This window comes from Gymnoscopelus braueri (genome assembly GCF_963280865.1).
Source record: "Gymnoscopelus braueri genome assembly, chromosome: 20".
Classification (NCBI taxonomy): domain Eukaryota; kingdom Metazoa; phylum Chordata; class Actinopteri; order Myctophiformes; family Myctophidae; genus Gymnoscopelus; species Gymnoscopelus braueri.
The window spans coordinates 40,262,494-40,290,418 of NC_137622.1; the positions used below are offsets into that span (position 1 = coordinate 40,262,494).

Below are 27,925 nucleotides of genomic sequence, written 5' to 3' on the forward strand. Positions count from 1 at the left end.
CATCCACGTGACACCAGCAGGCATCGTGAACAGGCACCACACCCAACAATTTTGATGCTAATACCAGGGCCTGCACATTGTCTTTGGAGATGGACCACCTAGATGCTAATACCAGGGCCTGCACATTGTCTTTGGAGATGGACCACCTAGTTGCTAATACCAGGGCCTGCACATTGTCTTTGGAGATGGACCACCTAGATGCTAATACCAGGGCCTGCGCATTGTCTTTGGAGATGGACCACCTCGATGGTGCTACCAGGGCCTGCACATTGTCTTTGGAGATGAGATACCTTTGAAGTGTAGGCATAGCTCAGCGACATGTTGGAGCACCTCGGGTTCCACATCATTGATTTTAACCCTTTTTGATGGGGACTTCACCTTGCTAGATGTGAACATATCTTCAAAGTAAGGGAGGAAGACGGCCAGTACATAACGATGATGACAGGGTAACGCCAGTCCCCCCGCAGCACCGAATCACATCACACTGTTTAGGCCCTCTAAGACCGCTGCGTAATGGTTGGGATCCACAAACCTCTCACTACTCTCCATTGAGTGGTACATTGATGCACCATTCTACTCAGTTTGGACGACCGATTTGCACGTCAGGACCGCTGCGGGCCTCCACCAGAGCTTCCTCTTCCCCAACTCTTCCCCTTCCCTCAACCCAGTCAAGAGTGTCGGACCACCTTTCCTATCCGAACCAGAGGATCGATGACCACCAGCCCATTTTTGCCTGCCTCCATTCCACCGCCATCGTGAAGAGCCCAGAGTCGAGCACATCTGCCCAGCTGTTATAACATCACTTCCGTGCCAACAAAATGCTCTCCCCAACCCTGCAGAGTCGATATGAATTGATGTGTTATTTATTTTTGTTTCTCGGATATGTTTATGGACCCAAATTTTGTATATCTATGGTGTAGCTACAGCACGCACGACAAACTGGCTTCAGTAAATATGTCACTTAGTGGCTGAACTTGATCTCTGTCTCCGCCTCCTCCTTAACCCATTAACACCGGTAAAGCATCCGTCATTTTAGATTTTAGCGTTGGCTATTTAAAGAAAAAACTGATATACAAGCTCACAGCACGTCACTTAATGCCACGCTGCGAGCTTGTACATCTGCTATTTTTGAACATTTTTAAAAAATCTTCAGTGTCTGAAATATTTTGAATAAGCTTTTTTACACAACTCTTCTGGGTGTCCCTGGAATGCATTCCATATTCCAATGTAAAAATAAAGATGCACTAATGATAATAGTAATAATAATAATGGATGGTTGGTTGTACAGGATGACCATTTTTGAATGTTTTGCATAACGTTAACCAAAAACGTAATGTTAATGGTTAATAATTAAGGCGCTCGCATCAATATGTGTTGCTTGCTGTCCATTGTGTGCTGTAGCACACAATTATGTCCATGTTGTGCTATAGGACCATAATGGACACATGATGTACATTTTGGTGAATTCATACTGCATTTACGCATTTTGATGTTTGACAGGATAATGTCTGTGCCAGACTTTTAATACTGCACAAGCTTCGACTTTTTAAAGTAGGTATTTCAATGTGCACCGGACCCTGGTATGAAAAGAGTCTTTATGAGAAGAGTAGTAGAGCCAAGCTGGCATGGTGATGAGTGTTTTTGTATTGGTAGGATTGATTGTTCCTACCAATATATATATATATATATATATATATATATATATATATATATATATATATATATATATATATATAAAAATAAATAAACACTATTTATCTCTGGAGTCAACAGAGTCAAACTAAATGTAATGCCTCAACTCCCACAATTCCATGTGCTTGTCAGGGTGTGGGGGTCCCCATTTCAAATATGAATTTTTTTTTGGGGGGGGGGATCTAGCCTAAAGCTACTTGGACAATGTAAAGCTAGACAAGCTGATGAGTGAGATCATTCACCTGAAAGAATGGTACTGGGACAAATTATCCAGTCTCTTCATTGCTTTAACATTTTCCAAAAAAGTTCAAATCAGTTTTAAAGCGAGCAGAGAAACGTTTTTGTTTTGACAAAACATATATTAACCACTTTAGTGGCTATTTGAAAATAGCCGATCTACAAGCTCACAACGCGTTGTGTGCTTGTAGATCTGCCATTTTCAAACATTTCAGCACCTTTATTTTTGGTACTCTTAAGTATATTTTGATGCAAATACTTTTCTACTTTTACTCAAGTAACATTTTGAACACGGGCTGTTTAATTGTAACAGAGTCTACATTGCAGTATTGATACTTTTACTTAAGTGGATAATGTGAGTACTTTTTCCACCACTGTGTGTGTGTTGTACCCTTCATGTGGACATACTAGTCGTGTCATTTTTTATGGCCGTGGAACCATTTTCTAAATGGCCTCGTGCTTAAATGGCATTAGAACCCGAGTGAATCTGACAGGGGAAGGCTTTCATTATAATGGACATCTCACTTACATATACACACACACACACACACACACACACACACACACACACACACACACACACACACACACACACACACACACACACACAGACACAGACACGTGCCCGCGCAAACACACAACCAATGCAAGGCCTTTTATGCACTGTAATTTTTTTAATGAATGGAAGAGTGGGAGCAGTGCATAAAGTAACAAAGTACATTTACTCAAGCGCTGTTCTTACCGTAAGAACAATTTTTAAGTAGTTTTACTTAACTTGAGTATTTCCATTTTTTCAATACTTCTACACTGTACTCCACAAAGTTTCGGAGGCAAATATTGTAACTCTTACTCCACTGCAATGATTTGAACACTTTAGTTACTAGTTACTTTGCAGAATTAGATTCTTATTAGAAAACATTGAACCACCTAAGCCCTACGTTATGCTTTGGCTATTGAAAGTATAGCCAAATAGCCGATCTACAAGCTGGTTATTTTTCAAAGAATTGACAAATAAAACACATTTTTAAAAGGTGTATAATGGGACATTCTTCATAATGAGTACTTTTGGTATTGAGTACTTCTTCCACCACTGAGTGGGGGCAAACAGAGGGCATGATACTTTAACAGGTGTGTGTGTGTGTGTGTGTGTGTGTGTGTGTGTGTGTGCGTGCGCGCGCGCTGGGATGCACAATCACTCCATAAATACAGACAATGAGCGGACATATCGATCTTGCTGTCGATCTTGCCTCGCGACGCATTGTGAGCTTGTAGATCGTCTATTTTCAAATGGCCGAAATGTATATAGGGGCTGAAGTGGTTAATGTATGTTTTGTAATGATAATCAAAAACTTTTTTCCATTTTTAACTCATTCACTTCCACGGACGATTCTGACAACTTTTTTTCCTCTTTTTTTTGGTGTTTCCACTAGATGGCGCTCTTCGCTATCACATGAGTGACCATGGATCGATCATACTGGAGATATAGTCTGTGACTACTTGAAAAGGGTAAGAAAATTGTAAAATAGCTGGCAGTGGGTGATTCATTTATGTATTCTGGCAGTGAATGAGTTAACCCTATACATCCTGTGTTATACTTACAGTAGTTGCATGCCACCGAAAATAGCTTCTATAGATCTACTGTTTTTCTGCTTTGATCTTCCCTCCCTTACTCTAAAAAATCGCAACAATCTTTCTCGTGAAGATCAGGAAAATTGTCCCGGTAATGTCTATTTCTGAAATTCTACTAACCCTAACGCACGCACACACGCACGCACGCACGCACGCACGCACGCACGCACGCACGCACACTTGTGAGGACATCAGCATTTTCACGATTTTCGTGAGTTTTATTTTAAGGGAATTTTTAACCAAACAATTGCAGATCTACAAGCTCACAACGTGTGAGCTTTTAGATCGGCTATTTTTTGGGTGCACGAAACCAGCAAGCATCTAAGTGTAAATCAGGCGTAACTCTATCTCTAAATGTCTAATCCTAACTCTAACATCAACCTTTTTCTAATTGTAAACATTATCTCTAAAAGTAATTTTAAATCATTATAAGAACCATTTTTCTTGTGAGGTCCAGGAAAATAGTCCTCACAACTTCACCCCCCACCCCCAAAAAAAAATTATACTATACTTGTGGGGACAATCGGCCCTCACAAGTAATTACACACACACACACACACACACACACACACACACACACACACACACACACACACACACACACACACACACACACACACACACACACACACACACAGGATATGTGAGCACGGCAGTCAAGCACCATCCACTGGCTGACAGGTTGACAATAGCTTTCTGACAGGTCCGGGCCAGCTCCCCCTCACACACACACTCACACACACACACACACACACACACACACACACACACACACACACACACACACACACAGACTACACCTCTCTCTCTGTCTCTCTCTATCTCTCTCTCCCTCCTCTTGTTCTTGTCATGTCCTCACCTAGCTTGTCATCTTCGTGTTTCTGTTCCCGTCCCCTCTCCTTGTCTCACGCACGCACGCACGCACCACTTCTCGTGGTCGTAGAGACTTGTAAGCTCCGCCTCCACCCATAGCTTTAAAAAAAAAAAAAAAAAAAACATATATATATTAATAGGAATATAATAATTTTAGTATTAGTTTGTCTCTCCATAAACTAATCAAACAAAGTCCAATAACGCCATAAGCTATCCTTTTTTTTACAAATACAAACTTCCCTTTTTAAAACCCTTTTTGGTGTCATTCAATACCCAGCAGCTATAAAAGGACCAGCAGCTCCCCAGAGAGCTCATTTCTCCACCAAGGAGACAGCGTCTCAATCCAGATACCCCCCCCCCCCCCCCAAGGCCCTAACCCGTTCAGACCGGGAACGCATCTGTGTAACCACTTTAACCATTATTTCATACTTTTTGCTATTCAAAAAATAGCAGATCTACAAGCTCATAGCGTGGCACCGAGCTTGCAGATCCGCTATTTCTGAAAAATCGTGACAATGTTTGCAAATCTTTGAATATATATATATTTTTAAAGAGAACATTTTTTTACTCAAATATTTGCTTCTAGGGGGTCCCTGGAACCACATATTTTGAAATGGGGGTCCGCGGGTCAAATGCATCATTTTAGGGGTCACATGAAAAAAAAAGAGAACCACTGATATTATAGCAACATAGGTATTTTTCTAAAAACTGTTAGGATTTAGAAGATATTTGTAGAATCCCCAGAAGCAAAGACTTGAGTTACAAATGTGTGCTTTTAAAAATATATATATTCAAAGATTTGCGCACACTTTCACAAAATTTCTAAAAAATAGCAGATCTACAAGCTCATAGCGCGGCACTCGGTGCCGCGCTATGAGCTTGTATATCTGCTATTTTTGAATAGCCAAAGTATAAGATAATGTTTAAAGTGGTTAAAATCTAAAATGACGGTATATGCTTTACCGGTCGTAATGGCTTAAGACCCTCACACACTTAATTGACGTAACCTAGTGCTTGAGTATGAGAGGCTGCAATGGCTCCAAACGGTATAAATATAGGAATGGGAGAGCGGTCCTTCATTCATGACCCTTTCCTTAACTTTGCAAACTCTTACTGTACTTTCTGTGTGACCCGTTTCAATTACAGTTGTCCTGTCCTGTGCTTTAAGGGCTGTGTGTTCAGTCATTGAATGTGACAAAGTACATGTACTCAAGTACTGTACTTAAGGACATTTTTGTCAGAATGCATAAAGGGTTCAAAACCTTAGAAAAAAATGTTGAATTATTTTTACTTTACTTGAGTATTTCCAATTTTCAATACTTTTACTTCTACTCCACTACATCTCAGAGGCAAACATAGTACTTTTCCTCCACTACAATTATTTGATAACTTTAATTACTAGTTACTTTGTAGATTTAGATTATTATTACAAAACATACAGTAACCACTTAAGCCCTACTGTATATAGACTTCGACTATACAGTTGACTTCGGCTATTTGAAAATATCTGATCCACAAGCTCACAAGCTCACTAGATGTGCTATTTTCAAATGATTGTATACATTTTGAAAACATGGAATGGAAGATTTCTGCATAACAAGTACTTTTACTTTTGGTACATTTTGATGCCAGTACGTTTGCACTTTTACTCAAGTAAATTCTGAATACCAGACTTGTACTTATAACAGAGTATTTCTGCATTGTAGTATTGATACTTTAGTAAAACATGTGAGTACCTCAAAGTGTAGACATTAAGGACCGGGCCATGGTCTCCCAACTAGTGAGCCAGTGAGCCAGTAAGACCCTGACAGATAGAAAGTGTCATTGATGCACATCAAGATAAGCCATTTATTCAGATGGAAGGTGGGAGAATTTGAAGCATCGATGCATCTATTGTCTTCAGCTCCACAGCAATTATTAATAATTTGAACCGTTTCGAAGAGAGAGATGTTTGTTGATATCGGGTTGCTATAGTTACCCAATATTGTTGATCATACCGTAATGCCTGGAGGCCAGTCCAATGTGGATCTCTAACTTCATGTGATATGAACACTGATGATGGTGGCATGACATGAAATGTTTGCTGCAATTTAAACTTTGAGCACTTAATTAAGCATGGAAAAATAAAGAGAAAGTTATTAGTCTTAGTCACTGTGTCTTCCTTACGCTTTTTGTGGAGTGCAAGACTTTTTTTCCCCACTCTTTCCCCCCTAGTTGTTGAGAGTATCACACCTGCCGTCAACACTGAACTAAGGGGGCAAAAAGAAAGGCAGTTTACCCTGGACGTGACCGTCATAGTACTGACGTCCAGTGGTGTAAAGTAACTAAGTACATTTACTCAAGTACTGTACTTAAGTACACTTTTGAGGTATTTTTACTTTAGTGGAGTATTTCCAATTTTCAGTTTTTTAATTTTAACCACTTTCTACTCCACTACATCTCAGAGGCAAATATTGTACTTTTACTACACTGGAATTATTTGAAAACCTTTACTAGTTACTTTATAGATTTTGATTATTATTACAAAACAAACATTAACCACTTCAGCCCTATATACATTTCGGCCATTTGAAAATAGCCGATCTACAAGCTCACAATGCGTTGCGATACAACTGCTTTTAGTACTGTAGGTATACTTTGTTTTGTTACCAATACTTTCGTACTTTTACTCAAGTCAATTTTGAACTCCGGACTTTAACTTGTAACAGAGTAAATTTCAGTATTGATACTTTTACTTAAGTAAAACATGCAAGTACTTTTTCCACCACTGCTGATGTCAGGACGTCCAAGGTAAACTGCCTGTCTGATGTGACATCATAGTGACATCATAATGGACATCATAGTGCAAATTAAAACCAGACGGTACGCAGTGCAAGGGCTGTATCGTTCACACACCGACCACACACCGACCACACACCGACCACACGGCGCGCAACACCGACTAACACGACACGTAATGGAGACCATTCCCAAAGAACTTCGCCAGCTGCGCGCGTGTCTCCTGTGCTCCCTGGTGAAGACGGCGGAGCAGTTCGAGTACGACGGCTGCGACAACTGCGAGCCGCACCTCCGGATGAAGGGCAGCCGGGAGACGGTGCACGAGTGCACCAGCTCCTCGTTCGACGGCGTGGCGGCCATGATGAGCCCCGACGACAGCTGGGTGGCCCGCTGGCAGAGGATCGAGGCGCTCCGGCCGGGCGTCTACGCCGTGTCGGTGACCGGGCGGCTGCCGACCGACGTGGTGACGGAGCTGAAGGGCCGAGACGTCGCGTACAAATCCAGAGATACCGCGGTGAAGACATAATGATAGTTGTCATAGACTTGATTACTTATTCCTCTGGCAAAATGTGGCAACGCTGATCCCAATCCCATAGCCTGGGGGACCATGACAACAGATGGGCATGCACAGTAACGGCGCAAAATGTGGAAACACTGATCCCAATCCCATAGCCAGGGGGACCATGTAGAGTTAGACAGTGTTTCCAAAAAAGGCAAATAAACAGCTTGAATTTGGGTAAAGTGAAAAACTGGCTTCTACCCGGTGGGCATGTGGTAATGATGAATGGCCATGTGCAAGTGCAGAGCAATTGCTTCAGCCACTGAGGAGAACCAAGCACTTCAGTCAGACTGGCATTCCTTAAATGATATGTAGGATTATTATATGTAGGATTCTGTCTCAGCTCAACCCAGCTGATCGCTGGCCACAAGGGGCACGGAGCAGTTAGGGGTTAGGCATCTTGCTGAAGGACACTTTCTACCAATCATTATTCAACACATTGATAGCCCGGCCTGGGATAGAACCTGGGATAACCGGTGTCATGAACTGACTAAAATCATGACAAAAGTAGGAGACGACAGGATTTAACTTAAAAGTTATTGGGCGGTGAAACCGCCCCTATAAGTGAGGTTTGGATATTTGTACAACAAATCCTGCACTGTGATTGGCCAAAAATGTCACCGCCTAACCCTGCACCGTGATTGGCCAATCACAGTCTATTCAGGACTGTGATTGGCCAGTGTCACATGACACATGTGCATAGCCCTATATAAGAAACCATAACTTTAAAAAAAACATAAATTTGTTTTTTTTAAGTTATGGTTTCTTCCATCATAAAGAGTGTTTCAATAAATGTATTTATTTTTTGTACATGATTGGTTGACTCCATTCAGTATTGTGATTAGCTAGCAAGACACCGCCCACTTCACACAGGGTGTGATTTTTTTATTTTAACTAAAAACAACAAACTTTACAAAAATATACAACTTTGTGCGAGTAAACATCAGTATTGTATTGGTTGTATGGATGTGTGTATGTGCAAGCGCAAAAGCAACCAAACAAAACTGTTACCTGGTAGGAGAGAGAGAATGACCTTGGCCAGCCTGCTTCAATACTCCAGGGACAAGTGGAGTCAGGTGTGTCTCGTCCCATAGACGCATCCCTGGCAGGCAGGCTGGCCCTCTCCTTCTACACAGGACAGAAAAAAAACAAACCATTAGGATCAAATACAAACGGAACAAACAGATGACCCCAAGCATAGTTAAGGAGGGGTCATCACACTGGGGACTCCCCAGACAGCCTCTCTCACCATTCAGCTATGCCGCCCATAGCGGGGTTGGTGTTTCCCCAGCTTATGGTGATTTGGTTAGTTCTGTGGTTCTCGACCTTTTTCTGGATCACAGGGCCCACTTGGAAAAGCGTTTGCGTGGCCCACTCATCTGACCACTTAACAAGGCAGCTATTTGGCTCGGTATTTGGGCTGTGTGCATTTCCATAAGCATGTTCTCTCCAATCAATCGATTATGTTCCGGCGGAACTAACGTAGTTCTTTTTATTTTTCGGGTGTATTAATGTTATTGATTTGCCAGGTGTGAAATGGTGTCACTTCACACATGGGTGGCAATTAAATTTTACTTTACAGGGAAAGATCAGGGAAGTGTGAAGGGGTCGGCTGTCACATCTGTATTATTCTACTAACTTAGTACTAACTTACTTAATCCTCCTCGTTCCAAGTGGGACATAAGGCTTTGAGGATCTGCCCTCTATCGGGACCTGTCTTGTGCTGCATGTTTTGCTTCGCCCACGTAAGGTTCATCTTAAACTCAGCTGTCACGGTTCGTCGCCAGGTGGTTTTGGGTCGACCTTGACTCCTTTTCCCTGCTCGGGTACATCTCAGTGCAACCTTCGGGATTCAATCCTGGGACATTCGGACATTCAGTATATACTGTAGCTCGCATTGCGACCTCTTCCCCTTTTCTCAACCTTTTTTTTTATAGATCATGTGGATATTTCCAATGGATGGACCCATATTAAATATCCACACATTGGATATATGGACCATTCTTTAGCTTACCAGATGATTCGTGTCCGGAGGGGCAAGCCGGTAATTCAAACTCTGCCATTTTGTTGTTGTTTTGCCAAATATAGGATTACTGTATTATTGTTACAGTATAACTGACTGAAAACATTATTCCAGTGATCTCCGGGGGTAGAATATCTCACTCCCATGGGAATAATGTTGTTTAGCGCTTAGCCTATAACTGAACAAATGCATTTCCATATATTCACCCGAGTTCAAGCATATAAATGAGGAATTAGCATTTAAATACGATACGATGCTTGTCCCTATATTATTTGAGCCAGAGAGTAGCCTACGTGGAGGAACGCATATCGTCTCTGTCGGGTGGAAACCTCATACGCCGAAAACGATTACTTTGCATAATTCAAATTCAAAAGTAGCAGATCCACAAGCTTGAAACGCGTCGCTCCGCGCCGCGTTTCAAGCGTGCGGATCTGCTACTTTTGATGCTTTTGTGTGACTCTGTAGTATGAGGCGTTAAGTTGGTCGTTAATTTACGGAAAAACACCAAAAAGTTAAAATATGGAGATAAGAGGTTTCTGCCCGACTACACGGATATGCATCAAGCCGAGAGGAGGCTCACTGCTCTGGTAGAGATGGATCTATTGTTGCATATAGCCTGTTATTACAACAACAAAAAAAATACAACACTGTGCTTCGTCTTTCATATCTCCTTTGTCGGGCAGAAACCTTGAATCTCCTATTTCAACTTTTTATATATTTCTGTGAATGCCCTACTTCGTCATACTGCCTGCAGTGTCACTCAAAGGTAGCAAAAATAGCGACGTGTTTGGAGCTTATGTCTATTTTAGATTTTTTTACCCATTAAAACCTCAACAGCATCTGTGTCACGATTTTTGTAAATCTTACTTTGAACATTTCTTACTATAATCTTTGCTTCTGGGGGGTCCCTGGAACAAACATATTTTGAGATACTATAATCTTTGCTGCTGGGGGGGTCCCTGGAACAACATATTTTGAGATGGCGGCCAATTACATATAATATTTGGGGCCCTTGACATGAAAACGTTTGAGAGCCACTGATATGGCAACCATACACGTTTTCGGAAAAGTGTTAGGATTTCTAGAATCGGCCTCAGGTCTTCATGGGTTACGTGAAAGTGAAAGGGGTTAAGGGTGTGGGTTCTTCTTCTTTAGGAAAAAGCCCCCACTACATATTGAATATAATCGTGTTGCAGATCAAACCTTTTCATAGATTGCATAAAAGCTTCATAGACTTCAGTGTGGTGTAAATTAATGTTTTTTGGTTTGTTGACTTAACTTTCTATCTAATATGTTTCCGATTCATGTTGTTCATGTATTGTCAGACCTTTAACCAGTTAAACCATCAATACTGAGTAAACTTGATCGGCTCTGTTTTCCCTCTACACCAAACCTCTTTGCTGAAAATAGCCAATTTACAAGGTTGAGGCGTTGTGTGCTTGTAGATCGGCTACTGTTCCCCTCAGAATATGGGCTCAAGTGGTTAATGAAAAGAAAAATCCAATCACACATAGATTTGGAGCCCCCCCCCTTTTGTAACTCTGAGGACCTCCTAGGGGTCCCGGACCCCTGTTGAAGAGGTTCCCAAACTGTTTAGCTCAAGACTCAAGAGAAATATGATGTTTGCCCAGGACTAGGGAAAGTAGCAGATCTGCAAGCTCACAACGCGGCGCAAAGCTTGCTGTTCTGCTATTATCACTACTTCTTAAACATGTGTTTTCAAATTTTTCTATTTTAATCATGAAATATAAATTTGAAAATGAAAAATGTTTGAATTTGTCATCAACTCATGGAAAGTTTTTCGTAAAATAATAATAATTAATGGCAACAAATAAAGGGATATTCACTCGCGACCGACCCACTGTTTGGGAAACGGTGATCTACAATATCTTCCTTCTCTCTCCAACTCAGTGACTGTCTCCTCCCGCTTTCCCGTTAACCCGTTTGAAGTCGTTCATATTGGTGAACTGCACCGGGGTCCCGATGAAGGTCAGGTGATTGATTTGCGTCGTCTCCTCGTCGCCCTGGTTGGACGCCACGAACAGCGTGACGCTCTGCACGTTCTGGAACTTGACGTAGCACAGGGGGATGGCGGCGTCGCCTCTGAGGTGGTCCTCCGACAGCTCCAGGGCCTGCGTGGCCTTGCCGCGCTCGGCGTCGTCGAAGTCCATCGACGGCAGGTTGATGAACAACTTGACCGACTTGGGGGCTCGGCCAAAGTCCGACGATCGCAGTTTCATGGAGAAGAGCTTGACGGGCAGGTTGAAGGCGACGGTTATCAGCAGCTGCTCGTCGCAGTCGGACTCCAGGTACGAGGAGTCCGACTTGTCCAGGCAGTTTTCAAAGCCGCAGTCGTCGCTCTCGTTGAGACACTCGCAGCCGGCCTTGTCGACCAAATGCATCAGGTCCAGATATCCCTTCGGAACGCTCGGGTCCCTGGGGTCGTCCTCGACGTGCCGTTCGATCTTCTCCTCCAGAGCCACGGCGTTCGCGCCCTCGTACTGATCCAGGCGGAGTCCGTTCCGGAAAAACAGGAAGGTGGGCGTGGCCTCGATGTTGTTGACCGCTGCCGTCACCTTGCAGACCTGGACGTCCGCTTGGAGGAAAGTGACGTCCGGGTACCTGTTGCTCAGCATGTTGAACGCCGGGCCTATCCTGACACAGGGTCCACACCCGGCCATGGTGAACTTGACCACAGTGAGCCTCGACCCGGAGGCCGCCAGTGCCGGCTGAAAGTCAGAGTCCGACGCAATTGCCTTCACCCCGACCATGGTACTACGCACAACCGTACGGTCGATATAATCAATCAATCAAATAGTAAGAGACAATATTAACAGTTATAACACACGTAGGGATGTTACTTTACAGTAATGGACTAACGTCTGATTGTAAGTCTGTGTTCACTTCGGGGAAAGCCTTGTCAGCGGACAGGCCTTGTGGTCGATACCCGGGGAGGTCCAGGGATTCGGTTCTAGACTTGTCGGGATATAATGTCATAGGTTCCCGTAGGATGTCGAAGCTATCGTCCCGTTCTAAGGCGTTCTCGTTCCTTTTATACACTGTTACCGTGATGTAGATGGTCCACGTTTGGATTGGATGCTGTGACGTAGTAGGTGTCCATATCTGGGTTGAAGGAAGCCCATATTTAAGAACTGCAGTCAACGACATATTACATCATCGAGAAAGGTGTGCTCAGTGAGGTGCAAATCTCCACCAGGAGATTTCATCAACGATGTCATCAATATCACAACAGACCTGCCCAAATATGGAGTTGGATAGGGGGAAAAGTGACTCTCTACAGTGCAGACTAGATAGTCACAGGCTGAGTGATCTTAACTTTCAACAGCCTATCGACGGAGTCGCTCCATGCCGCTAGAGCGAACTCTCTCTCCTCTGTCCTGATACTCCTGGACCTGTCTGCAGCGTTCGACCGACACAGTGAACCATGAGAGCCTCCTCTCCACCCTCGAGGGGATGAGAGGGTCTGTGTCAGAACCACACAGGCTCACTACTGGGGTTCCCCAAGGCTCGGTTCTGGGTCCTCTTCTTTTCTCTCTCTACACTACATCTCTTGGTGCTGTCATCCACTCCCATGGCTTTTCCTACCACTGCTATGCCGATGACACCCAGCTGATCCTCTCATTCACCCCCTCTGACACACAAGTGGAGGCACGCATTGCTGCTTGTCTGGCTGACATCTCGGAGTGGATGTCGACGAACCACCTGAAGCTCAACCTGGACAAGACCGAGCTGATGTTCCTCCCGGGGAAGGGCTGTCCGCACCGAGACATGGCCATCACCATTGATAATGCTGTGGTGACGTCAACTCGGACTGTGAAGAATCTGGGTGTGACCTTGGACGATCAACTGTCATTCTCGGCAAACATTGCATCAGTGACACGGTCCTGCAGATTCCTCCTCTACAACATCAGGACCTCTGGAGCTTGTTCAGAAAGCTGCGGCTCGTCTGGTGTTCAATCTCCCACACAACTATCCTTCTCCGTTACATTGGCTCCCCGTAGCGGCTCGCATTCAGTTTAAAACCCTGGTGCTAGCCTATAGGGCAGTGAAAGGAACAGCTCCTTCTTACCTCCGGGCTATGGTCGATGCTTACACCCCTGCCCGACCACTTCGGTCTGCCACCTCGGGGCGACTGATTGCCTCGTCACTCAAGGGTCCTTCTCGTCGATTGACACGGTCACGACTTTTTTCTGGCCCCACAGTGGTGGAATGAACTTCCCACTGATGTCAGGACAGCAGAGTCACTGCCCATCTTTCGCCGCAGGCTGAAAACCCATCTCTTCAGGAAACACTACCCTTCCTCTTTGCCTGGCCTACTTGTTGTTAACTAGTTGTACGAACTCTTGTTCTATTGTTGTATTGTTTTATTGGATCTTGTTTAGTCGATACACTTATTTGTTTTAGCTCGTGCTCATTTGATTTTGCTATTTTGACTCATCTGTTTAAGAAAGTAGGTAGCTGATATATTGCACTTTTACCTTAGCGCTAGGTATACTCTTGGTTGCTTGTTTTTGCAGGAAATGCACTTAAGATTTCTGGTGATTAGTAGTTTCGTTCCCTACCTATGTTGAATACACTTATTGTAAGTCGCTTTGGATAAAAGCGTCTGCTAAATGACTGTAATGTAATGTAATGTAATGTAAACTCTTTAACTGACAATGACGAGATTTCTCGTCATGTTTTGCTAAGGCTCAGTGACGAGAATGACGAGATGTTGTGTTTTTAGTGGTTTTACGCTAGATTGTGCTGTTCGCTAACACATGAGTGACCATTTCATTCTCGGTCACACAGATCCAGCAGATCACGTGATCGCAAGATCTCCTCCACCATTCACTTCCTTGGTATTCGATTTGGGAAAAAACACAAGCAGACGGGGGGGGGGGGTCACAGAGAAACCCTCCGTGTTTAGCAACGACTGGGGGATCGATCATACCGGAGATAAATATTCTGTGACTAGTTGAAATGGCAAGGAAAACGACAAATCGCTGGCAGTGGCTTATTTCTGGCAGTCAAATAGTTAAATGTGTCTGAAAATGTGAGTGAAAGAAAACTCCTGCGCTTCCATACCCGGGGGGGGGGTAAAGAAGTACTTTAAACTTTGCCCCAATCATAGAAAAAGAAAAAAGCACAAAGGGAATTTAACCGATGGCTTCCAAGGGATCTGTCTTTGAAAGGGAGAACGTGGTAACACTTTTACTTGAGGGGGCAAATTAATGACGAACTCATCACATCATACATTAATTCATCATGAATCTATCATGAACTGATCATTAATTCCTGGTCCTTTCACCACAAACTGAAATGGTGAAGTCACTATGACTTAACCGAGTGTAATATATCATCATTAGTTAAAGACGCTACTCAACAGTTTCACTTCTACGCCCAGGATGAGTGCTCATAGGCGGGTAGGAGTACTGTGGAGAGTCGGTCTCTGAACGACCCTTGGCGCTACTCCACTACTGCGGCACATGCACATACACACAGATATCAAAGGGGGTTTGAGCCCCTGCCCCTTTACTGTCCTTTGTAAAAAAAAAAAAAGTGCCCTCTCTCCAGACCATGAATGCAGCATTTACTTAACTATGGTGAAAGAAAGTGCAAATGACCCTTTCCATGTCGTACCCCGAGGATTCCCCAACTTTTCAGGCTGCGACCCTCAAACATAATCACATTCGTCCCCCCCACGCTGACAAGCACTTGGAATTGTAGGCATTACATTTAGTTTGACTCGGTTCCACAGATAAATAAAGTTAAAGTAGCCAAACTACATGCTCACAACGTTGTGAGCTTGTACTTTCACAACGTTTGCCTCTGTCTTTAGTAGTATTTGACAATTTGGCCAATTTGCTATTAATAAGGTCTTAAAAGTCATTAAATCCCCCCATAAAAAAAGAATAATAATAACTTGGGAACCACTGCTGTACCCGAAGGCAGCATTCAAGAGAATTTCCTTTGCCGTTTTTCTCTGCTGAAACCCATGCCGTGTACCACATCTCCAGTATTTAGTTGAGCACGGTGTTGCGCACCAAAAAGAGCTGATCTACAAGCTCACAACAAGCCTAAAATAATAATATATCAATATTATGAGCCCGATATCATGTATTGCATCGTGACATTTTTGTATCGAGACACCCGTACATTCCTGTTCATGGTTTCTTTTTTTGCCACATCCTGTGTACAGGCACATACAAGTGGAAATTCTTTCCCATATTTAGGAACTGCAGTCGAGGACGTATTACATCACCAAGACAGGTGCACTCAGCGAGGTGCGAACACGTTGTGAAGTTGTAGATTGGCTAGTTTCTACCAGAGTTTGTATTAGAGCGCCGTGTCACCTCGGGGGCAGAAAACAGTGCTGGTCATGTGGTTCATGTGTAATGTGACAAACGCTCATAGACTCCAGTGCATTCCGTAATCACCCGTGAATTATATTCCAGGGCTTCTAATCCTTTTCTGGATCACTCGAACATCTTGAAAGTGTTTTGTGGCCCACCTATCTGATCAAGTTAAGTCAGATGGGTGGGCCGTGTGCATTTTCAGAGCATGTTTATTCTAGCGATCAATCGCCCGATTGTGTTCTGGCTTGGATCAAAGGAACCAACATATTAGTTCCTTTTTTATCTGTATCACAAGTTGTATAGCAAAATACCATTACATTGTTTTAACATTATTATTTTAATATTAATGTTATCACATAATTTGTTTGCGTTTTGCCAATTAGTTGGGGTCCCACTTGCAATATCCTTACAGCCCACCAGGTGGAGCATTGCTGGTATGCACACAGTGTACGGGGTGGTCAGGCCTGAGCCAGTTCCACGACGCTCTCTGTTGACGATGCTGGCGCTTGGACGATCTCCCCTGACATAAAGGCCTCCTTCTCGTAGATGACCTTAACGATGAGCGAGCAGCTGGGGCACGTGGCCACTTCCTCGCCGTTCTCCAAGTCCTCTTTAGTGATCTCGAATCTGTCTCCACAGGGACACGGGTAGTAAAACGTCTCCGTCTCCTCGTCAAACTCAAAATCCTCGATCTCGACCTCGTCGTGAAACACAGACATCGTGGCAAAACGATCACAAACGACAAACAGGGCTTTATGGTGAAGTGACTATACTTGTAGATCGTCCGGGCTAGCTTCCTTGTTCAGCGACATTCCCGGTTCCTTTTATACACTCTTGGCCGTGATGTATACGTCCATATTTGGCTTGGAGGAAGCCCATATTTAGGCACTGCAGTGGGTGACGTACAGATGTGACTCCAAAAGTCTCAGAGACCCCGCCATTGGCACTTCAAACATCAGTGAATTGTCCAAGCATTGTCACAGACAAAGGGGGGGATTTGCCAAGTGTGAAATGGTGCCAGGTGCGAATTGACCTCTTTTCACACCAGGCAAATTAGGAATGACAATGAGGGGGAACTGAAATCGACTTTACAGGGAAAAGTCAGGAAAAGTGAAGAGGTCAGATGTCATGTCGGTCGTGACATCACTTGTCGTCGTTTTCAGGTGGAAACCTTGTATATCCAAATGGATCCTTACAGTTCTGTAACTCTGAGAGTGTACAAATGGACCCAAATGGACCCTTATGGGTCTCCGAATTTAACACTGAGGATTTTACAGTAGCCTATAGATTGGAGTTCCAGTATAGTATATATTTTTAATTATTATATTAATTATATGTTTATTTGGACGGGACAGCGCTTATAAAATGCAGTATAAATTCACCAGATTTAGCAAGAATGCTAATTTCCATTCGTAGTCCCCATACAGAAAACAAGCAACATTACAAAAAGAGCACATATAAACATTACTAATAGACAAACAGAAGAGAAAAAACTCCTGTTTTGACCTACAATACAAAAAAACCTACATAAATCTAAAAATGTTCACATGTTTGATTGTCCATGATCCATCCTTTTAGTTGGACCTTAAAAGATGTAAAGGATGGACTCTCTCTTATGTTAGTGGGTAGATTGTTCCAAATCGCGCTTCCTTGAACTGAAAAGGAATTCAGCGCAAAGGCTGTGCATCTAGACGGCACCTCACAGCGCCCTCTGGTGATGGCCCTTGTACTGATGCCCGTGTCAGGCTTCCTTTTTATGAATCCCCAGTCAAACATTGAATTGGCCAAATTGTCAGATAATATAAGTTTGAAAATAGCCGGATCTACAAGCTCGCAACGCCAAGGCGTTTGCTTGTAGATCGTCTATTTTCACAATATTTATCTGTGGAACCGAGTCAAACTAAATGTAATGCCTACAATTCCAAGTGCTTGTGAGGGTGGGGGGGGTCCCCAGTTCAAATATGATTTTTTGGGGGGCCGTGGCCTGAAATGGTTGAGAACCACTGCATTAAGCCACGGACCCCCTTTGATACGATTTTTTTCAAAAAATCTACACTGGCTGTCCGTCCGGGTCTAAAACTCGCAGAACCCATTTCCATTATTCCCACATTTGATGGCATGCAGTGTGGTGGGGGATGAAAGGAGGCTTTGAAAGTAATGGTGCTCGATTTAAATCTTCCCTGGGAAAGTCCCACTCTCCAGCTGTTCGTCCCATTTCTGCACCCAGCTCATGGGACAGAGGCTCTTGTAGACCCTGCCGTACCACTCGCAGGGAGCCGTGTCCTGGTCTCTGGCGGCCAGGGCCTTGTTGCACCTGTGGAAGTCCAGGTAGTTCTGGAAGCAGTTGCGCGTCTGGTTGACGTTGGGGAAGCGAGCGTCGAACGGAGCCGTCCGATAGTTCTTAATCTTCTCTTCGATCGTGTCGGACATCTTTCAGTTACAGTTGCATTTAAGCTGATCGGACCTCGATATATCCACGTATTGTGACTTGTTAGCTAAACTTTCAGTCTCTGGGTGAATAACTTCTCTTGTAGGCGTTGAAGGCTCAAGAAGACAAAGCTTGGTGCCTGGTTTATATACTCTGCATGGTCCTCTTTTAGTCGTGCTGACCCAACGCTCGTGTTATGACGATGACGTCACTATGATGTCACCCCAAAATATGGAGTTCCATATCAGTCCTGCCCAAATATGGAGGTGCCCAAAATACGCCGATTGTTGAACCTGTGAGATGGATGAACAGAGAGATCTGTTGGGATGGAAGAGAGCAAAGAGTAATTGTGAGCTTTGTGAGCGTTTGGCATGGCGTAAGCTCGCAGTGCAGCAGCCTTTTTTGGTAGGCATTCATCTGGCATGTTGCAGACATGGCCAGCCCATCTCAGCTGGGAGCGCTTGAGGCATGGCATAGAGGCTCTCCGTTTCAGCTCTGATGTGGAGAACCTCAGTGTCTGGGACCTTGTCCTGCTGCCATTTGATGTGGAGCAGCCTCCTGAGGTGTCTCATATGGAAGGTATTCAAGTGGTGTAAAGTAACTAAGTACATTTACTCAAGTGCTGTAAGTACAATTTTGAGGTACTTTTACTTTACTGGAGTATTTACAATTGTCTATACTTTTACTTCTACTCCACTACATCTCAGAGGCAAATATTGTACTTTTACTCCACTACAATTATTTGAAAACGTTAGTTACTAGTTAGTTACTTTGCAGATATAAATTATTACATTATAAAACATTACATTAACCACTTTAGCCCTATTTTATACTTAGGCTATTTGAAAATAGCCGATACAAGCTCACAACGCGTCACATCGCGACACGTTGTGAGCTTGTAGATCTGCTATTTTCAAACATTTTAGTACTTTTACTTTTGGTACTTTAAGTACATTTTGATACCAATACTTTTGTACTTTCACTCAAGTCAATTTTGAATTCCAGACTTTTACTCGTAACGGAGTATTTCTACATTGCAGAATTGATACTTTTACTTAAGTAAAACATTTGAGTACTTTTTCCACCACTGAAGGTATTGAGCTGCTTTGCATGCCGGCTGTTCACAGTCCTTGTCTCACAGGCGTACTTTCTGGGGAGAGAGAGCAGCAGATGTGGCCGTCGTTTACTAGCCTCTCAAAGCACTTCACGACCTCAGACGACTGATCATTCGCCCAGTGCAGCATCAGCACTCTCCATCGACGAGCACTTGCCGTGGCCATGCGTGATCTCTTTTACCCCCCTGCCACATACGTACCACTCTTTTCACTATCGTTGGGAACTGAGCTTCCACTTTTCCTCATAACGCCAAACAACACCCGTCTGGTATTGTCCTGTGGATGAATATCTACATAACAAACAGAAATGGGTGGCATAAGGCCGAACGTGACACTCACAACGTGTTCAAGTGGTGAATGTGTTGTGCTCATCGTCTCTCTCTTTCGACGTTCCTTGTTTCCTTGTGTTTATAAGTTAAATAAACTACATGGCACTACAGAGCTGGAAGCTATAATAATGATTGACCATAACCGCTTAAACCCTACAGTATACTTAGTTGATCAGAGGTCCCCCTGGGCTCTATACTTGGCCTGCTCCTTAATTCCTTCAACACCAAATCTCTTGGCTGAAAAATGGCTGATCTCAAAGCTCACAACACGTCGCAGGGAGTTTGTAGATCGGTTATTGTCAATGATGGACTCCCTTTGGAAGGGAAAAAGTACCTTAAGAATTAACCACTGCGCACGGTGGCGCAGTCGGTAGCGCTGTCGCCTCACAGCTAGAAGGTCCTGGGTTCGATTCCCGCAGGGGACGCTGTGGGCGCTGGGGGCGTGTTCTCTCCTCCGCGTCATCAGTGCGCATACCCTAGGTGGGGTTGGCGAAAGGGCCTTTCTGTGTGGAGTTTGCATATTCTCCCCGTGTCTCCTAGGGTAGGTACCCTCACAAAAACATGCAGTAATCCTGGTCACTATACTGCCTCCCCCTGGCCAGCCGGGGCGCCTGATGGAGGGGAAAGGAACTGGTTGGAATAACGTGTTCCTTCCACGCGCTACGTCCAACCAGGGAACCTCTCCCCTGTCAGGTGATAAGAAGGTCAGTTGGCTCTCATGCATTGAAGGAGGCATGAGCTCGGCCCTGGCCTCCCTAGGTTGGCAGAGGGAAGGTAGTGCCCAGGATTACATAGACAATTGGCACTGGGTGTAAAAAATAGGGTTACAAAATCGTGGGATAACATTTTTAAATTAAGAATTAACCACTTGAGCCATATTCCAGCTATAGTGACATTTTCAAAAAAATACATATCAATAATAGTGAAAATGTCAAGCTCACAACGCATCATAAAGTGATGGGTTATGAGCTTGTAGATTTGCTTTTTAGTTTTTTCAGGAAAATCTTTGCGTTTGTGGATGTCTAAATATCAATGTAACAATGCATTGATATTAAAAGGAAAATATACTTTTCAAAGCATGTACTCCAGTACTTTAACGCAAGTACAATTTGACAGAGCAGCTTTCACTTGTATATGAGTAATATTTGACAGGAGTATACAGTAGATATATTCTTTGACCGTTCTGGGGTTCAGTACTTTGTCCACCACTGGCTATTGTAGTTCTGTAGACTGAAGATCTTGTGTTGTAGGGCTTGTAGATCGGCTAATCCAGTGGTTCCGAAACCTTTAGCTCGAGACCCAAAAGAGAAGTTTGAAGTCTCCCCAGGACCCAAACTAGCTAATTTTTTTCTTATTTTCCTTTGTAGATCTGCTATTTTTGACATTGATTTGTTTAGGGTGAAATAAGAGCACCAAAATGCACTCTTTTACAGGTCTGTTTGTATTTAAGTATAGAGGGTTTTAAGTGGTACTGAATATGCAGCTCACAAAAGCAAATTCAACCTGGTGTATGACGGAGGGCAATTTCACGTTAAATTAAAATCTCTGCCACTTATATTATTGTGAGCGATTTTTGTATCATGATAAACGATCCCTAGTCCCAACCCACTGTTTGGGAAACACTGGGCTAATCTTTCTCTCTCTTGTCCACCCCCCCCCCTCTCCCCAGGTACATCCAGGATATGGTACAGTGATAACACCCAGCACAGAGAATTGTGGTTCTAGGTGGAGACCAGCTTTGTGACCATGAAGTCGTACAGCCGAACCACCCAGTCAGGTTGGTCTCTTTTCAGGAGTCTTCATGTGTTTGTACATAAATGGTCTTTTATCAGTGTAAACGTGTTACATTTAGCCATTTTGTTTCCCACGAGGGAGAGCCTGGTTTGTGTTCCGAGTGTTAGAGTTTCAATTACCTACTCTTTCTCTGTCACCGACAGGAGGTCAAACTTTAAACCGACCCTCTGGATTGGATGTACTGTAGCAATGTCACAGGCCCCTTATGGAGACATGTAAGCCCTCAGGTTACTGATTTATATTGGGGCTAATCTCTCAAGAACAGATTCTGCTCTGCGTTTGAATCTGTCGGTAGCCGTGTTGACAACCTGTGCGCATTGGTTAAACGTGGGCGTGCTATCAGATCAGGAAGCAGGCCGCGCTTTACCCAATCAAATGTAGTGGGCGGGATTTGCGTGTGTGCCGTTCCTTCCCCACTAGAAACAAGCCGAAACTCATTTAACAATAGCGTCCTCGAAGCCGACAAGACCACGGAAAGTTAGTAACATTTTAAATTGCTCTTTCATCATAGAAAGAAGTGGGCTTATAACCAAAACGATCCATGTTCTTTGGGAGAATTGGTGTTAGTGTTCCGTGGAGAAATATTGTTAGTGGGAATGAAAACATAGTCGCACCACCGGAAGTGGAGCGCTGAAGGCAAACCAAAAACCCTGGTTTCCTTGTGCACGGTTGCTCCGTTGAGCTTGTCCCAGAGCCAAGTGAATAAGTAAAAAACAGCAGAGGGCGCTGTTTTTCCTTTTTATTTGGCGTTGGGATTGTATTGGGGCTGACCAATATGTAGGAAAAAAGGTAGACAATCTCACACGCTTGTATCTGATTGCTCACATGTCACATGATGTCCCTATACCTGCTTGCTTGTCTCTCATTGTATTGAAAGTGTGTAAAGTCTTCAGTATGAAAAGCTTTACCGCTTTCGTCGGTTGCCGAATTTTCTGCGGCGGTTACAAAACTTACCATGTTCGTCGAGGTGTAAGCACTGTTGCTACACTTGAATCATATTGTGTATCGTATTGCAATCGGGATATTTAGCATACATATAGATCTGTAATGTTGTATATCCATAATTGATATTTATATCATTCAGTCAGTTTTATCATTCAATTAAACTATTTATCAATGTCCTGCTATAATTGGATCTAGCAGGGGTAGCAGTGGGATGATATGTCTGCTTGAGGTCTTTCCACGGTGAAGCCTGCAGGTGCAAGTGTTAATGGGTTGAAACTTTGGAAAGGCCTGTTATTATTAATAACTAGAGATTTGGGCCGCATATAAGAAAATATATGTCAAATGGATAATCGTGTCCCATTGATGGCTTCCTAGTTGGTTTGAAACGTTACTTTAGGAACAATATACTGTAGGAACAATTACTATTGTTTCCATTGGAAAAACCAATGAAACAGTTCTGAAGTTTGTGCTCTGAACTCAAGGCTTACTAGGGCTGAGGACAAGTGTGCAGGCCAGCATGAAAGTCCATAACGTCTCTGTCCGGCGGAAACCTCATATGTTCAAAACTGTTAACCCATTGAGACCTGAAGCCGATTCTACAAATGTGTTCTAAATCCCAACAGTTTTCTGAAAAAAACGTATGTTTCTGTCAGTGGTTCTCAAACTTTTTCATGTCAAGGACCCCCAACATGATATGTATTTGGCCGCCGACCCCCATCTCAAAATGTTTTGTTCCAGGGACCCCCCCAGAAGCAAAGAATAGAGTTCAAAATGTTCGCTTTAAACAATATATATTCAAAGATTTGCACACATTTTCACGATTTTTCAAAAATAGCAGATCTACAAGCTCGTAGCGCGGCACTCGGTGCCGTGCTATGAGCTTGTAGATCTGCTATTTTTTAATAGCCAAAGTGTAAAATAATACTTTTAAGCTCAAATGAAAAAGTGACACAGATGCGTTCCAGGTCGTTCCATGGGTTAAGGCCTCTGCATGCTCACCCTATCGCCGTTTGTGACCGAAACGGCGGTTTGGATACTAGGCGCTCATAGTCCGGTGATTTCGGTTAGTAAAAAACAGAGAGATGTGTTGAGGTGAGCGGTGAGTCGCGGCTCAGTGACGTCACGTTGTAGTTTTCAAACCACCGTGGCGAGAGAGTGATCACCGAAAATGGTAGCATGCGCCCCCCCCCCCCCCCCCTTTACTAGCAGATCTGCAAGCTCGCACGCGACACGTTTTGAGCTTGTATATCTGCTACTTTTGATGCTTTTGTTTTGTGTGACGCTGTAGTGTGATCGAGTAGGGCATTCATTTACGAAAAAAATACACAATGTTGAAATATGGAGTTTCTGCCCGACAGCAATGATACACAACTGAATTTTATAATAACAGATTGCGTTCGGTGCCAGAAATCTCACCGTTGAGCTGCGCGGAAATATATTTTCAAATGGTCGAAATGTATATATAGGGCTGAAGCGGTTAATGTATGTCTTGTGATAATCAAAATCTGCAAAGTAACTAGTAACTAAAGCTGTCAAATAAGTCTACACTCTATTTGCACTCTATTGTTGAAGTGTGAATGGCCTCTCAATAGATTATGTAAAACCTCCTAGGGCAGTGGTTCTCAGCCTGTGGGGCGGGACACCCATGGGGGATGGTAAAAAAAAGATGACGGTAAAAAAGAAAATAAATGAAAATAAATGAAAAAAGACCATTACTGCATCAAAAGTAACCAACAAACTATGCTATAAACAAAAAAAAACTGGTCAAACGTTGGCCAAATTGGCAAATAATTGAAAAGGCAAACATTTTGAAAATAGCTGATCTGCAAGCTCCTAATGCCTCGCAATGTGAGGCATCGTAAGCTTGTAGATCAGCTATTTGCACAATATGTATCTGTGGAACCAAGTCGAACTAAGTGTAATGCCTCCACTCCTACAATTCCAAGTGCTTGTCAGGGTGGGGGCGGGGGGGGGGTCCCAGTTCAAATATGATTCTTTTGGGGGGTCACGGCCTGAAAAGGTTGAGAACCACTTTCCTAGGGGACTAACTAGATAAATAAATGAAGTAAATTCCGGGTTCCTGGTTGTTGATAGTGTCCGGCCAGCACATGTTGAGGCTAGTTACTGTTAAATGTCTGGATTATCTTCACGGTGGTGACAGTCATTCTCCAGGTTCTCTGTTCCATTCAGCAGAACAGGCTTCACCGTGAAATTAAAGATTGTGATATTGTTAAGTCATATTTGTATTTCAGGAAATAAACAAAAAATAACTTTCTGCCTGAGTCATCTAGGTGACTTAGGCAATCATGAGTAAAAAACACGTTTTTCCTAAGTCATGTTTTTCTGCCTTTATTTATATCTGCTTAACTCTACTCTCCTAACACTAAAGCCTATCAGAATGCTTGTTACATTCAAAAAAACATTTCTGCCATTTCTGTCAGAAAGTTGTCTTAAATGCACTTTCTGCCGAAGTCATTTTGGAATGTAACAAGCATTTTGAGGACATTGGCAATAAGGCGCAATGAAGAAGCATGTTAGTGGAGAGTAGGGCAGAAAAGTCAATTTGGCCAACATATTACAATTCTGCTATGAGGCTAACGATTATGTTGATGTTACTGGGCAGAACTGAGGGGCACAGCAGGGCATGAATTTAACTGTGTCTGTATACTGCAATGTAAAATGTACTTGAGTAAAAGTACAAAAGTATCAAACTATACTTAATTTACCAAAAGTAAAAGTACTCGTTGTGCAGAATGTCCCATTTCACAAGTTCAAAATGTATACAATATTTTTTGAAAATAGCCAATCGACAAGCTCACAATGCATCGCATCGCGACGCATTGTGAGCTCTTAGATCTGCTATTTTCAAATTTGAAATATATAGGGCTGAAGTGTTTACTGTATGTTTTGTAATAATAATCCACATCCATAAAGTAACTAGTAACTAAAGTTTTCATATAATTGTAGTGGAGTAAAAGTTATTTCCCTCTGAGATGTAGTGGGGTAGATGTAAAAGTATTGAACATTGTGAATAACTGAAGAAAGTAAGAATACCTCAAATTTTTACATAAGTACAGTACTTTACGCCACTGGCGCCGGGCAGGACATAGATAAGGCCCTCAGAGCTAAATCAAGACTGATCATTTTACAGTGTATGGTTGGGACTCCAAAGGGAAAAAAAAAAGTTTCCATGTGTTTTAAAGATATCTTTTGCACTTTTCTACCTTTATTGGACTAGACTGACACCGGCCTACTCGGGAACGATGGCAAGTTGGGAGCGATGCAAATGAGGAATGCATATCCCACCCTGTTATGGAATGCCCGTTTTACCCGTTGTCAGAGTACCTGTTTTATCTGTCTGTCTGTCTGTCTGTCTGTCTGTCTGTCTGTCTGTCTGTCTGTCTGTGTCCCTTTTGTGCCCATATATGGAGATCCCCAAAGTTATGATTATATGACCATATATGGGCATGGATCCTAAACTCCTTGTGCAGTGGTAGATGCACATTTTGCACTGAGTGGAAAGTGGAACGACTAAGTAATCAAATGCCAGGAGTGGGGAATTCGCCAAATCTGGCGGTTCTGGACAACCGCCTATCCGATCGACTCAGCGCTGGGCACGGCACTCCCGCGGGTCGGCGGCGACTCGCGTACTAAAAGTCCCGAATTCAAAATGTACTTGAGTAAAAGTACAAAAGTATTGGTATCAAAATGTACTTAAGTATCAAAAGTAAAAGTACTAAAATGTTTGAAAATAGCAGATCTACAAGGTCACGACGCGTCGCATCGCATACTTTTTTCACTGTGACGCACTGTGAGATTGTAGATCGGCTAATTTCAAATAGCCTACGTATAAAATAGAGCTAAAGCGGTTAATGTATATTTTATAATGTAATAATTTATATCTGCAAAGTAACTAGTAACTAAAGTTTTCAAATAATTGTAGTGGAGTAAAAGTAGAATATGTTGCCTCTGAGATGTCGCCGAGTAGAAGTAAAAGCACTGATAATTGGAAACGCTCCAGTAAAGTCAAAAGTACCTACAAATTTTACTTAAAAGTACAGTAATTGAGTAAATGTACTTAGTTACTTTACACCACTGGCAGGTACTGGGAGGAGGAGGGGCTCGTCCGAGCCGTGAAAGCCGGACGCCGACGGCTGCAGGTTGGCGCTCGCCTGTGAGCCGTTGCCGTCCTCCTCCTCCTCCTCCTCCTCCTCTTCCTCCCTGTCCGTCGTGGCCTCGCCGTCTTCGGAGTCGTCCTCGTGTTCCGACTCGTTGCTCGGCCTCTTCCTCTTCCTCTTGACCTTGGAGGAGGATATGGTCGCTGCTCCTCCTGCGCCTCCTTTCTTACGACCGGTCCCGGGCTTTCTCCCTCTGCGCCCCGGGACCTTGTCCTTCGTGTCCTTCGCTCCCCCCACCTCCGCGTGGTGGTGGCGATCCGAGGAGGACGACTCCTTCTCCGTCGTCCCCATGTCCGGCATGGACACCACCAGGTCCTTGAGGAAGTCGAACTGCGTCTCCCGCTCGATGCACTGCTTCAGGTGGGACGTGGTCATGGTCTTGGCGTTCCGCGAGCCGGTGACCCGGCAGGCCTTGGTGAGCAGGGAGTCCAGGAACAGCTCCAGCGCCCGCGAGATGATGACCGGCACGGCGGCGGCCACCTTGCCGATCTCCTCGTCCGTCTGCATGATCTTCTTGATCCTCGCCGGCGGGAACCTGGCGTTGTACTTCTTCTTCTTGCTCGGCATTGTCGTTGTCGTCGTTGTTATCACCTCGGGTTGAAACACAGACATTGACTTTATGGAGTCGTCTATGTGTCTATATGATATGGACAATAGTAGCTTTTATATATAGTCAGCTGTGTGGACGGATTATGCCTATATATGGACATACCTGACGTCATAGTACCGCCGTCATACATGCGTGATGTCATAGATCAGTGGTTCTCAACTTGTGGGCCGGGGCCTACAGGTTGCATGTGTGCCCCCACATAATCGGCAAAAAGAGAGAGAGAGGATGGGTGGATGGACAGGCAGATTGGGATATAATATATGCAAGGGATAATGTATGGGGAGGTGGTCATTGTTGAAATTTAAAGCCCGACAGGGTGATTATCCACCGACGCGGAGCAGAGGTGGATAATCACCCTGTCGGGCGATTCTGCTAT

General features: G+C 43.7%; 5 protein-coding genes across 5 annotated transcripts; 1 reads left to right on the plus strand and 4 right to left on the minus strand.

Moving 5' to 3' along the window:
* Positions 1-7,387: 7,387 nt before the first annotated feature.
* Positions 7,388-7,735, plus strand: LOC308075690 (transcription elongation factor SPT4-like; the record flags this gene model as incomplete). The annotated part of the gene is made up of 1 exon (XM_080415638.1): positions 7,388-7,735. One exon carries the CDS (start codon positions 7,388-7,390, stop codon positions 7,733-7,735), a length of 348 nt encoding a protein of 115 aa, XP_080271764.1.
* Positions 7,736-11,698: 3,963 nt separating this feature from the next.
* On the minus strand, positions 11,699-12,562 carry LOC308075906 (thioredoxin-like protein 1; the record flags this gene model as incomplete). The annotated part of the gene is made up of 1 exon (XM_080415893.1): positions 11,699-12,562. One exon carries the CDS (start codon positions 12,560-12,562, stop codon positions 11,699-11,701), a length of 864 nt encoding a protein of 287 aa, XP_080272019.1.
* Positions 12,563-16,608: 4,046 nt separating this feature from the next.
* LOC308075692 (diphthamide biosynthesis protein 3-like) lies at positions 16,609-16,869 on the minus strand (the record flags this gene model as incomplete). The annotated part of the gene is made up of 1 exon (XM_080415640.1): positions 16,609-16,869. The coding sequence occupies one exon, from the start codon at positions 16,867-16,869 to the stop codon at positions 16,609-16,611; it is 261 nt and encodes an 86-aa protein (XP_080271766.1).
* A 1,450-nt stretch (positions 16,870-18,319) lies between these two features.
* On the minus strand, positions 18,320-18,580 carry LOC308076134 (cytochrome c oxidase subunit 6B1-like; the record flags this gene model as incomplete). Its single annotated transcript, XM_080416255.1, has 1 exon — positions 18,320-18,580. The coding sequence occupies one exon, from the start codon at positions 18,578-18,580 to the stop codon at positions 18,320-18,322; it is 261 nt and encodes an 86-aa protein (XP_080272381.1).
* A 6,308-nt stretch (positions 18,581-24,888) lies between these two features.
* On the minus strand, positions 24,889-27,506 carry LOC308075693 (uncharacterized protein; the record flags this gene model as incomplete). Its single annotated transcript, XM_080415641.1, has 2 exons — positions 24,889-24,960; positions 26,868-27,506. 2 exons carry the CDS (start codon positions 27,504-27,506, stop codon positions 24,889-24,891), a joined length of 711 nt encoding a protein of 236 aa, XP_080271767.1.
* Between the last annotated feature and the right edge of the window lie 419 nt (positions 27,507-27,925).